Here is a 13,065-nt window from a genome sequence, read left to right as displayed (position 1 = left end):
TTGGCAAGCACCCATTTCTCAGTGCCAGTGGACGCCCCTGCATTTTGTCCTTTTCACACAACAGCAACAACAAACAGAACACAGAGTATCCACTGCTTAGCCCCGGTGTTTAGAATAAACCGTCATCCACCCAAACAGCCGCCTCGTTTTAGAGGAGAGCCCATGTTAGGCTATTATTTCCGACCAAAAGCACGTGAATGGAAGCGGGAGCTTACGAGGAGCACTTGAAGGCAGCATCTCTGTACCGGCGGGGAGAAAGGAAAGAGACGCACCAGCCGCTTACACCGGGAGAAGAGACCTGAGTGTACCAAGCAGAGAGGAGATGATACACGTCTCCTCTGGTTTCTGACAACGAGGGATTTTCACGTTACCATTTCCTCGTCCGACTTCTAAAGACAACTAAAGGAGGACTGTCTCAACATAACGAGCAAGCTCCAGTTTGGCTTGTTTGGTAAGGAGATGAGAAGGAATAACTGATGGTGCTGCTCATGTGAAAAAAAGAAGTCAAATAAATGAGAGAGTGATGAGAGAGTCATTAATTTCTCTTCTTTCAGGGGGGGTAAAGATGCAACATTTTCCTCGCCGCTGTTTGTGAGAGGAGGAAAGAAGGAGAAGAGGAGGAAAAGAAGAGGAAGGTTTGACAGACGCACGAGTCAAGAGACGGAGGAGGACGAGAGGGTTATCCGGCCATAGAAGAATTTAAAAACCTCTTCTTCTTTTTTTCTTTTCTTTTTTTTCTTTTAGATAGCAGGGGGAGACAGAAACAGAGCAGAGGGGATTTTTCTAAGAGACACGCGTGAAACCAAGGAGAGGAGACGCAGACTGAAGCCTACAAAACGGCACAGGAGGAGAGAGGCATATAAGGAGGGAAAACGCCAGAAAAAAAGCTTGCATAGAAAGAGGGATATGTCAGAATGAAGAGGGGATGCAGCCCGGAGGAAGTGTGGATTTGAAGCTCTCCCTCCCTCTCTATCACTCTTTTGCAAGGGAACGGGACGGAATAGAGAGATATTGACGACAAGCACCGCTAAAGCCCAGCGGAGAGTGGATTTAAAGACAGAGAGACAACCTGTGTACCCGTCCCTTCACCCCTCTCTGCTTTTCTCTCTCTGGATGGTGACTGAATTCATTTTTCGGATATGAAGGATTTATCTAGTCTATGTTAGAAGGAGGAGGCAAAGAAAACGCACGCGTCTCCCCCTTTTCTCTCTCTCTCTCTCTCTCTCCCCCCTCTCTCTCTTTCTCTCTCTCTCTCTCTCTCTCTCTCTCTCTCTCTCCCTCTCTCTCTCCCTCCGTTTTCTGGATGTGAAGCAGCATGCGGCCCGGTGAGAGCTTAGAGGGCTCGCGCTCGGCTCGCGGAAGATGTATTGATGCTAATAATATTACTGATAGCGGCACGGAACGCTGTCTTGCGCACCCCTCGTCGGCAAAGAGGAGGATGAAGAGGGGGACGACGAAGAGGAGGATGAGAGGGATGAACGAGAGGATGACGGACGGAGGAATGACGGTGATGCGCTGTTTTCTGTGGAGTCTCGTTCTCTGCTCGCTCTCCTCGCGCGCGCAAGGTAAGGGGATGCGACACGCGCGCATATAGCATACACACACATTCACAAGTGCACTCAACACGCAGTGACATAAACGCCCTCACTCACGCGCGCACACTCGCGGTTTGGGTGAGACTGGGTGCTGAGTTTTTTTTTTTTTTTTTTTTTTGTTTGTTTGTTTGTTTCACTCTCCCTACTGCAGTCAAAGAAAAGATGCTGCTCCTTTTTCCGTGCGTGTGTGAGTGTGTATGTGTGTGAGAGAGTGTCTGCGTGCGCGTGAGGATGTCTGTGAGGTGTCTGTGCATGTGTGTGAGTTAGAGGGGAGGCGTGCGTGTGGGCGAGCGGGGTGCGTGCGTGCGTTCGTGCGTGGATGTATAGTGTGTTGCGGAGGAAAGCGGAGAAATAGAAATTGGTTTACAGGGAGGATGAAGGGAAAGGAGGAGAGAGGGATCGAACCAGCAACAGCCTCTTTCCCTCTTTCCCTCTTTCCTCATTTTCTGCTTGCTTCAGTTTGCTCTCTCTCTCTCTCTCTCTCTCTCTCTCTCTCTCTTCCCATCCTTCTCTTCAATACAGCCATTGAGCTGGTAGCCAATAAATATTCTTGCGGTAGCTCTTGGGCTGTGGCAGTGAACGTGAGCTGCTTATACCAAAGTGTGTGTGAGTGTGTGTTTGTGTGTGTGTGTGTGTGTGTGTGTGGGTGCGTGCATGTGTGTGTGAACGTGAGTTGTTTATACTGATGAGGCCTGAGCCTTACACAGCATTTTATCCCCAAATTTCTACTCTCATGCCCATTTATTCATTTTCTGCCGTATTTCACTCAAAAAGATGTTATATAATGGTGGTGTCTCCCCCCTCTCTCTCTCCCCCTCTCTCTAACACACACTTTCTGTCCTTGCCCCCCCCCACAACGCTCACCCTGCCCTCCTTCCCTCCCTCCCTTGTCTCTCTCCCCTCTCTTTCCTTTCTTGAGTGAAATAAAATGTTAAAATATTCACAGTATAGCACGCTCTCTCCCACTTTCTTTGTCTGTCTGTATCTTGGTCTTCCTCTGCTTTCCATTTTTAGTTTCTCTCTCTGATCCTGTTCAGAAATGCTGTATGAATGTACACACTTAAACACACACACACACACACACACACACACACACACACACACAGATATATACACTCATGCAAACACACCCATTGCTGCGTCAGGTGGTATGGAAACTAACTGACCATTCATCACCGTATCTTGAGAGGATGAAGACGGAGGAGGATGGGGCAGAGGAGGGAAGAGATGCATTGGGAGGAAGAGTGAGAGGAGAGGAGGGCTTATGAGGAGGCAAGGTGGGAGGAGAGGAAAGGAGGAGATGAGGGAGAGAAAGAGAGTTGAGTGACCGAGGGAGAGAGGACTATCAAAATAGAAAGAGAAACAAGAAGTTTAGAGACATAAGCAGGGCTAGGTTTCAAAAGAAACGTATGCCAAAGTTTGTGAGCTTTTGATAAGATCCAGGCAGGTTGATTTTGTCAGAAAACTTACTAACAACGTGGGTTGAGATTTGGTGAGCAGAAAGGAGGAGGCTGAGCTTGAAAAATGTACAAGAACCCAACGAACCATTTGTCATTGCCATTGTAAAGTCTGCATGATCCTCCAGTGTAAGGAGATCGTGTGTAGGCTGACTGAGCAGAAGTACTATGGATTTCTACAGTGATTAAACAAATCGACGCTGGGAACGTCTAGACACTTGGCTTTGCACCATCACAGACTGCAGGATTCTAGTTTCACTCTTTTTGTAGCCTGTTCTGAAAGTTTTTTTTCCTCTCTTTATGGTTCACTTTGATGGACAGGTGAGAGATTGTGATTTGTAGGGTGTCAACCGAACAAAGACAAGAAAGCTGGGATTTCCCCGGGCACAAAAGATCTAATTTTAAACCCACTGGGGGCACAGATCCTGGCACTGATCTCCTCATGGCTGTCTAGCCTGTGAGAGCCCCCATGTATGGGATATTTTTAAACTCTTCATCTTAGAAATGTGGTGTCTTTAAAGCCGGCTGGTTTAAGTTAAATGCAAATTTCACAAGAGATTAATAAAATGTCAGAGGTAGATACAGAGGTTGGCAAAGCAAACAAAATCTTTTTTTTTCTAAGTGTAGAGGCTGAACAAAAAGGTAAATAAATGTGTAATTAAATGTCCCCTTGATCCATGCTGACATTTTGGGGACTAAGAAAAAAAAAAGGCAGGGAAATTAAAACCAGCCACCAGCCAAATGCTGTTACATTTTGGCTGTGACTGGTAAATTAGTCCACTCTACTGGCCATTGGCAGGTAACCAATCATTGTATGGACCTGCAGTTCTATTCTAAAAAACCAATCTAGACAGTAAAGTAATGAAATAGGCGTTAATGGATTCACAAGCCACTGGAGCCAGTGGACAAAAACATTAATTTCTCAACTTGCTTTAACACATTTGACATGAAGATACAGTGCCATTTCCAAAGTAGTAGCATCTTTTGTCATGATACTGAGTTTTAATTGAAGAGTCTGTGTTCCTCAAGTCTTTGTGCGATGAAATGAGGACAGGAGGGCATTCTTGGAGCGGGCTGATGAAAGGTTTCAACACTCTAGCTTTCTTTGGACCCTGTCTGTGTAGCTGACAGGTTATTATAAAAGTGTTAGGCTTTTGTGTTAAGCGTTTTTTGTAAATTTGTGAATGCCTGATGAGAATGTAATTTGATAATTAATAAAACATAATGTTGGACTTCATGTCACAAAATTCACCTCATATGAAGTTTCTCTTTTAAGTCAGATGCTGAAAATTGCTGTGCTTGTCCTCTGCTCCTCTTCTCGCCCCTGATCCCTTCCTCTCTGTTTCATCTGTTCTCCTCCCCGCTGCTCCGCTCAGCTTAACTCCACCTCTCCTCATCTCCTCTCCTCTCTTCTCTTCCCTTCTCCTGTGCCCCTGCTCCTCTGATTTCCCTCTCCTCCGCTCAGCACTTCCTCTCTGCTCTCATCTCCTCTCTCAGCCCACCACCCCCTTTTCGTCTGTCAGATTTGTCCCGTGGCTCCAGAGGCTTAATTTACTCACCAAACATACTAAACCGCACATGTGTACATGGCACACAATAAAAAAAAAAAAAAAAAACACACACACATTTTTCACCATCTCCCAGACCCTTAGATATATTCTGGGTTACATTCAGCCTGTCAGAATCAAAGCGAGAGCTGCATCCAACCTCACAAACCTGCAGCTTTACAACACATCTATGTTTGAACATCTTTTCAACACCATCTGTAAGATTAACCCTACCACGGACTTTTACTGACAGTATGGATTTCATCAGCTCTCAATCAAAGCACTAACACTGATCAATCATCGAGCACTAATTATCAATTAGACAGCCAGGTAATCCATCTCTGGTCATCAGCGGGGTGAGGAATTGTAACTGGTTCTACTGAAAGCTAGTCTCTGGCATGTGACCGAGCAATTAACCCAGAGGGCTAAAAATAGCTAATTTAATTTATATTGACGAGCCATGGAAATGTAGTGCTTTGTTCTTGCAACATAGCTAAATTGAAATGTATCAGTCATCCCCTGGTAGCGTCTAGTAATTTAATGCTGGTCATCAGTGTTAAATTGGACAGGCTGTCAGGCGCAGTGAAATGGTCCTCCAACCAACCAGGTTTTATAACCCATCACTGGGTATATCAGAGATTGATTGGTGCAGTCTACAACTCTGATGCTGATTATAAGTCACTGATTGATGTCGTACATAAATATGCCACTACTAATCATTTACCTGTATTAGTTAGTGGTTGAGTATTTTGGTAATTATTCCCTAGTGTCAGTTATCGATTGATATTCTGTGTACGATTTATAGTATAAGTGATGGGTGAGCTTGGAGACATCTTTTTTTGTCTTTCTGTGTGACATATACTCATAAATTTGCAGTATTAGAACACTGTGTACACATACTCAGGCAGAGGGGTACTCTCACACTGAACATTAGTGCAACACAGGCTCTCTAACACACATTTAATCCTTTGGCTTACAGTTGGTTTCTCTGGGAGTCGCACAGTCAGCCTCTTGATCATATAAATACGTTTGACTTGCTTGGGGGGGGTTGCAAGACTGAGATAGAGAGGGATGTGGAGTAGGTAAGGTAAATGCGCAATGCCAACATAGCATAAGCCAGTTAATATGTGGAATTTCAGTTTGATATTAACAGCCCCACACCTCTGTCCTCTCATCCCTTTCTCTTCTTTCATCTCTCTCTCACTCTCCACTCTTGGTTCTGTGTGTTTTTATTTTTTACTTGTATTTTATTCTTTACTTGTTCCACTTTTATTCATTTTGTACTGTTGCATCCTCAGCGCCATTTTCTCTCCATCTGTCCCTCTTGACTTTCATCCACCTAATCCTCTCCTCCATTTACAACCTCTATACAGCAAATTTCAAATTACTTGTTTTTCTTGCTTATGGCCTGGATCTCTTCTCTCCTCCCTTAATTCACTGGCAACATTTGATAACAATGCCAGAAGTACTGTGGCATAGCGAAACATAAGGGTAGTGATTTGGACCATGACACCGGACACAAGGGATAGTTTTCTGCGTTATGCCCCAACTAAGCAATAAGCAAGGGGGGTGGCATGCTCAGGTCAGACAGGGTTAAGTATTGGTAAAGACACTGACAGGAGCTGTAAAGAATTCAGAATATTTTGGCATCGGTGTACCGGTGCAGCAGCCCACCAGGATTTGTCCCGGTATGCCCGATGGCCAGTACTCCAATGGGTGTTACAGAGGACGAAGAAGAAAAGAACACTGATCTTAGACCTAATGCTTTCTTATGGTGTGTTCATGTTTTAACTAACAGGTGTCGCTAGTGAGCTTTCCAACCATTATATCTTTGTTTCCAACTGATCTACCCCACTGTAACTGCAGTATAAAAAAAACATCTTAAACACATTTTAAAATGAATTCCCTGATGCCTAGGCCCAGCGTGGTGGGGGGTCAACTTAGGCGTGGTTGGCTGTCGGGCTTGCTTTACACTGGGGAAACCATGCATACCTCATTTGCTGTGAGCAGAGATAATGCTGGAATCAAAGACTGAACCAACACTGATACTGAACATTTATTGCGGAAATGTACAAGATGAACATATTATGTGCAAAATGTGTTTTCTCTGTTCTGTATTTATCATGTGTCCGATAGTGATCCAAGCAGGATTATTTTCCCAAAGCGAAATGGTTACCCATGACTGTACTTCCCAGGAATTACATTTGTAGGCAAATACCCCTAACCGTGAGAGCAAGTGTGAGTGTGTTTTGCTTCATATTTTTTAATGAATCTGAATCCTTTGATATTCTACAACATTAGAGGGCCTTTCACTTTCAGTTAGAGCCCTCACTCTGTCTTTTTCTATTTAATTTGTGCTCTCTGTACAACTTTTCTAATTTTTTCATTGTCTTCAAAATCCTTGTACTTTGGTGTTACTACAATAGCTGTACTGGCAACTCCCATACTGAGCAGTGAGCAGGTTTGGTGTGTATGTTCTTGTCCATGATGGTTCACAGCTCCATCCTCAATTGTTTTTTTTCTCTCCATCCATGCTCCTCCACCCCTAATCAACAATTCTTTTCTCCTGCCTTCCCCCTCCAACATCCACCCATGCTGAATTTGTAATCACCACCTTTCTTTCATCCCGCATCTGTCTCCTCTTCCCTCTCTGCGCCTTTCTTTCCCTATTTTCTATCCTCCATTAGTCTTGCCTGTCCTCTTGCCCCCCCCCCAAGCTCCTATCCTTAGTGAATTTGTTATAAGTGTCGATTGTAATAGGTGGGTACTCACAGGGTACAGCTCTGTTAATCTCCCATGTGTGTTTCCTCCTCAGGAACACATTTAATTCCTGCACACAGATTGCCACCCAAATGGTGTGCTTTTAAATAGCAGGAGAGCCAAATCTACTCATGTATTTCAGATTTGTGTTTGCCTGCTATGATTTTAGAAATGTCAGCTTGCACATATTGAGTCGTGTCTGCTATCAACAGGCTGTTAAAAAAAGGCTGTTATTGAAAAAAATAAAAGCGATCATTTTGCCATGCAAATAGGAACAAAGAGAGGCTGCACTCAAGATAGCTGTTCCAGCTGTTCCCGGGCCCTGTGGATCCATAACAGCTTTTTATATACAATTGCTCCTATCCTCCAAGGCTTAGTGCAAATGTGCATTTACAGAATGGTGTCATGAGTGTAATAAGTATAATCGTAATTCATCATAATTGAATACAAAGACATGGCGGCCTCCTGCAGGAGTCATCAACAAGAAATGGACCTAACTGTAAATAAATGGAGTTTATTCTAGGAAGTATGTGTCTAATGTGTTTCTAATGTATTATGTTATGATGTGACTGAAACTATATTATGTGTATGTCATCCAAAATTTCATTTAATCCAGATATATGCAGGTATACACAAATCAAATGCATTGGTTAAACCACTATGCAGCATCTCAGATATGAAACAAGATTCTGATGAAAGGCCCATCAAATTGTGAAAATTTCAATTACTCAGAAGGTGACTTTTAAGGTTATGATATGAGGTTTCTGCAGAACACTGGCACTTTGCATGTCTCATGACATGCACACACACGTGCAAGCGCATGCATGCACACAATCTGTCAGTCTTCCGTAGCCTCTTCATTATTTCAAAGATGATTAAAAGTAGACATGACGTGAGCATGTTGAGTGGGCAAGCGCATGCACACACTAATAAATACACAAAAATATGTTGGGCACTCCAAGATAGCATGTGTTACCCTGAGGGTGTGACCGCAGACACACACAAACACACAAGTGCACACGCGCACACACATACACGGCGACAGGAGACAGGCACACAAAGACACATAGACTCTCTCTGATGCTTTACGAGAAAGGCAGATGAGAAATTAACAAAGACAGACAGTCTCATATCCAGCTGGTGCTCCCTGTTGGTGTGTGTGTGTGTGTGTGAGAGAGAGAGGTGTTTAAATCTTTGTAAAGAAGCATGCAACACAGCCAGTATGGAAGGAGGTGGATGTATTTCATCTAAGATAAAAGCTTGGAGTACGATGGAAAATACTGTATATAGGAGGATAGATGGATGGACACATAAACAGTAGTGTCGGTCAAAGGTTCGATCCCTGGTGACAACCAGAGTCTGTCCCTGTCAGACTGTCCTTGAGGAAGATACTGATGCCCTTAATGACTGTGTGCTGCCCTCTGGGGAAATACATACTGTAGCTGACAGGAAATTCCTACAGCCACCACAACAGAACAGGACTTGAATAATAATACAAAATAGAAAAAGAAAACAACAGCCTTTAATTGGAGTGTAAAGAATATATTATCCTAGAGAAGATTATTTTATTATCGTTGTGAAAGCAGGCTGTGCTCATCACAAAAGCTCCACAGACCAAACCTCATTGATGTCATGGCAACCAAAGATTAACTTGAGCTAAATAAATTTGGTGTCAGTTCGGTCACCTTGTCTTTGATTTGTACCTATTTTAGCAATTTGGCTGCCAGCTTCTTCACCAGCTTCGAAGTTACTCACCCTGGACGTGAGGGGGGAAAAAAGCAAACAGTGTTTATTCCTTTGTTTCATTCTAAAGCCAACAAGCTTAGAATAAATGCAAACTGCAGTCCTATTTTTTGTCCATTAAATTTAAGGGTTGCAACAATTTTTTTAATGGGTAGCAAATGTTTTGTGCATAGCATTACATTATCTTCACTGAGGGTTAGGAATACTGGTTTTTACAGCTTACATATGGACAAAAAAACGCCTTTTTGAATTCTTGTTTGCTTGCTCTTTTGCAGATGTTTAAAACCTAGATCTAGACCAATCTAGATTAACAAGTTATTATTCGTCAGTAACTGTTTTATTTTCAGCCCAGGGAGGCTAATGACAACTGTTAGTTGCAAATGAATGGATACACTAACCAATGAGCACTGTAGGTAATAATGTCCAAATGATGTAGCAGCACTGATGAATCTTTATTCATGAATAGGATATTAAGGTTTGATTAATTACATTACTAATGATGTGGTCTTCCCATTACAAGTGTTACATGTCTAACATGTTTTGTAAATTGTAGTTGTAATTTAACCCATTGTTAACCCAACTTTCATTTTAGATCCATCATCACACAAGTTCCCAGTTTATTTGTTGATATTAGATAAAAGATATTTACGGATACTGCTTTTAATACCTAATGGTCACCTGTAACTCATTATATTATACATCTTATTTTACTCAGAAGTATTTGTCTGATGCCGCAGGTATGTTATAGATATTGGATTTTCGGAATGAGTGTTGCACACGTGACCATGTGAACATTAAAAGAATTTCAGCTGTTGTTACAGTGCATTAGGTAGCTTCTCTTGGTCCCTCATTACAAATATGCTAGTACCTTATAAGATTTGCTTTGGACATGATTTGTGCGAGTGAAGGTGTGAGAAAACATCTCCATTAAGTGAGATGTTCATACATTAGCTGTAGCCAGTGCATAGAGCCTTAAGAGACTTAGTACTGAACATCTACAGTGATTATTTTTGATATTTTGATCTCTTTCTAGTAATTATTTTTATGTTTGTGGGAAAGACTAATTATTTGGATATTTATTTAGTGGTGGTAAAGAATAGTCATGTCTCAAAAGGCACAGACAACTGCACACATACACATACATGCAAAATACACACAGACACACAAGCATGAAGGTAATTTGATTAGTCAGTTTGCTAGACAAATGAACCCTGTGTGAACCCAACTACATTCTTTGCTGTCAGATGCAAAATTTTAAACCCTAACTTTTCAACAGTTTTAATTAGTGTCATTTATAGATGAGGGTTTGTGTATTTTTCAAACTATAAAAAGCACTATAGTTGTATAATTAATCCAACAGGGGGCATTTAGTAATCATATAACACAACATGTATTTTTTTTTTTTTTTTTATTAAAATAGTAATTGTATTTCTAGCACAACTGGGTACTGGGAGAGAGAGAGCAACAGCGGATGTTTTTGTGTCTATGTGTTTAGACCTGCTGTGTGATGACAGGTATGCCCATGTGCCCCAAACCCACAGAAACATGGCTGTCAGCAGACATCACAGACACCTCACTACCTAAACACACAATCTCACAAGTTCATCACCTCATGCTGATATGCTCATGAATATAGTCTATTGTCTTTGTAATTATGTAATTACATTAATTCCCTGTCCTCTGTTCTTAAATAATTCTATAGGAACTCTTCTAGTATGGCAGCATTTCACGGCATGCAAGAAAGTAACTATTTTGATTAGTAGCATTACTGTAATAATTCAGTGATGCTTGCACATTGCATATGCACCCTTACCTCGTCTCGAAGTCTCAGAGCTCCGCAGGTGATACATTTCCTTCGTGACTGATGATGTATTTCCTGTCTGAGTCTTGTGCCTTGGGAGCCTTTTTGTTCTGTTGTTCATTCTGTCTATGTGTGTGCGTGTGTGTGCGCGCGCGCATCTGTCTGTACACAGGATGCCTCTCTGTATGTGTGTGTGTGTGTGCACATGCATGCGTGTGCTTGTCTGCTTCATTCCCAGAGAAGACTCATTTCCCCAGCAGGCCCTGTCAGGCTGTTTCTGGGCGCACTCAGTTCACAGCTGGAGGCTACTGCTGTCACCTGCTCTCCTCTCCTCCCCTCCCCTCTGCTCCCCTCTCCTCAGGTTTTCATTATCCACTTACCTTTGTGTCACGTCACAACATTGGAAAACTATGTATCCCCATTCAACACTCACTGATTCATTTTTGTGCGGCTTTCTACAAAACAAGTAAAACTGAAGGGGAGATGGTCCTTTATAGTTGGCAATAAAATTACTCCAAAGAGACTGTACAGCCAAACGATTGCACTGAGAGTCCAAAAGTCCTATTTTTATACCAGTATTTAGCGCAGGTCTTCACTAAAATTGCTGTTTTCAAAAGCTTTCATGCTTGGGTGGCCACCAGCATGCCCCAAAAAGGAGGACACCTCTGCAGGGCAGACAGAGATGGAAACTAAGACAGCTACAGCCATGGCTAATGTGTGTGTGTATACCATATATACACACACGTATATACTATAAATAACTCATAAGCACCAAAATGCCCTCTGTACATGGACACACACACAAAGCCAAGCAGTGTAGAACAGATTTAGGTTTCAAATTGTGAGCAAAACAAAGACAGACAGAGAGCAAATGTCAGCAAATAAGACAGGGAAATGAATTTTTACAATAACTTATTATTTGAGTTATTAACATGTACAAAATTTGTACAGATTTGTCAGATGTGTAGGAAATTAGGTCTGCATGCACAGTAAATCCCAGAGTTGACGGCATGCAGCCTTTGTCCAGCTCGCAGACAAAATCTCAGCAGGGTGTTGCAGTGGACAACAGTAAACGTTTTGATCTTTGACACTGGCCTTCTGTTTCTCACACCCCTCGGCCCCCTCTCTCTCTTTCTCCTTGTCTCTCTCTCACTGTCTCTCTACCTCTCTCGCCAAGGGTCAGTAGGTCAGACAGAGAGCAGATGCTTAACCATACGACCACAACTACACCTGACACCACAACACACGTACTCCCATTCTGTCATCTTCCCTTGCTAAATGTATTTTGTCTCTGGAAGATATTTATCATCTGTTAGAGTGTTGATCTTGGATTTCCAGTGACACTGATAGAAAAGCACTGAAGAAGTGCAGTACAATTCAATTGTACCCTAATGGTTGATATGTGCAATTGATATCTCTGAGATTTGTGTTGTTAATGTTGTAAATGATTTCATGGTGATGTAGTTGTAGGTAGGACTCCACCTGGGATTCACACCAGAGTTGAATAAAGTGAAGTCTATAAATGACCCTCATGGTCACAAGCCTGTCATGTTCAGCTTTTTACATCCATCATCTCACTTACAAGGCTGCACTTTGGTTTAATAAGTGTCTTTAGCTAAAGAAGTCTTTCACCCTTAACAAACTTCATCATTTGTTAGTGTTTGTTTTCTAATAAGACAGGTTCATGTGAATAGCCCAGGCACAGCAAATGTTACAGATAATCATTAAGTTAAAAGATGTCTTTCTCCCTTGGCAAGCTTCCTGTGATACACTTTGTTTCTGTTGCATTTGGTGCCAATGTTCCTTTAGATTTTATGTGGTTTCACAAAAATAAGGCTGTAGTTAAGTGGTTCTTTGGCTTGAAAGGCATGGTAAACAATTTAATTTCCATTTTGTTGCTAATTGAAAACCGTAACCATATTTTTGGTTGAAACACCGTTCCTCTCCATCCAATTTTCCTAAAACGGTAGTTTCAAAAGAACTGTGAACTTTAAAGTACAACACATCAAGCACAATGACAGCTAAATATGGTTTTGAAGAAGTGTATACACAATTATAGAAGACAAAAGACAGAAAAAAAATGCATATTTATATTATATTTATATATATTAATGTCAAAAATCTAAGGTGACCCAAAAACAGTTAATTAATAATGTACTTTA

At 42.0% G+C, this 13,065-nt stretch overlaps 1 protein-coding gene across 1 annotated transcript in view; it reads left to right on the top strand.

The window, feature by feature from the left end:
• The first annotated feature begins 250 nt into the window (after positions 1 to 250).
• The window catches only part of LOC108898204 (CUB and sushi domain-containing protein 3-like), a 311,569-nt gene continuing 298,754 nt past the window's right edge, over positions 251 to 13,065 (top strand). Inside the window, 1 exon segment of the mRNA XM_018698119.2 lies at positions 251 to 1,565. Coding sequence (XP_018553635.2) covers positions 1,316 to 1,565 — 250 coding nt within the window. The 5' untranslated portion in view covers positions 251 to 1,315.

Source organism: Lates calcarifer, linkage group LG3 (genome assembly GCF_001640805.2).
Source record: "Lates calcarifer isolate ASB-BC8 linkage group LG3, TLL_Latcal_v3, whole genome shotgun sequence".
In the NCBI taxonomy this organism is placed as follows: domain Eukaryota; kingdom Metazoa; phylum Chordata; class Actinopteri; family Centropomidae; genus Lates; species Lates calcarifer.
This window is presented reverse-complemented; position numbering and strand designations above follow the sequence as displayed.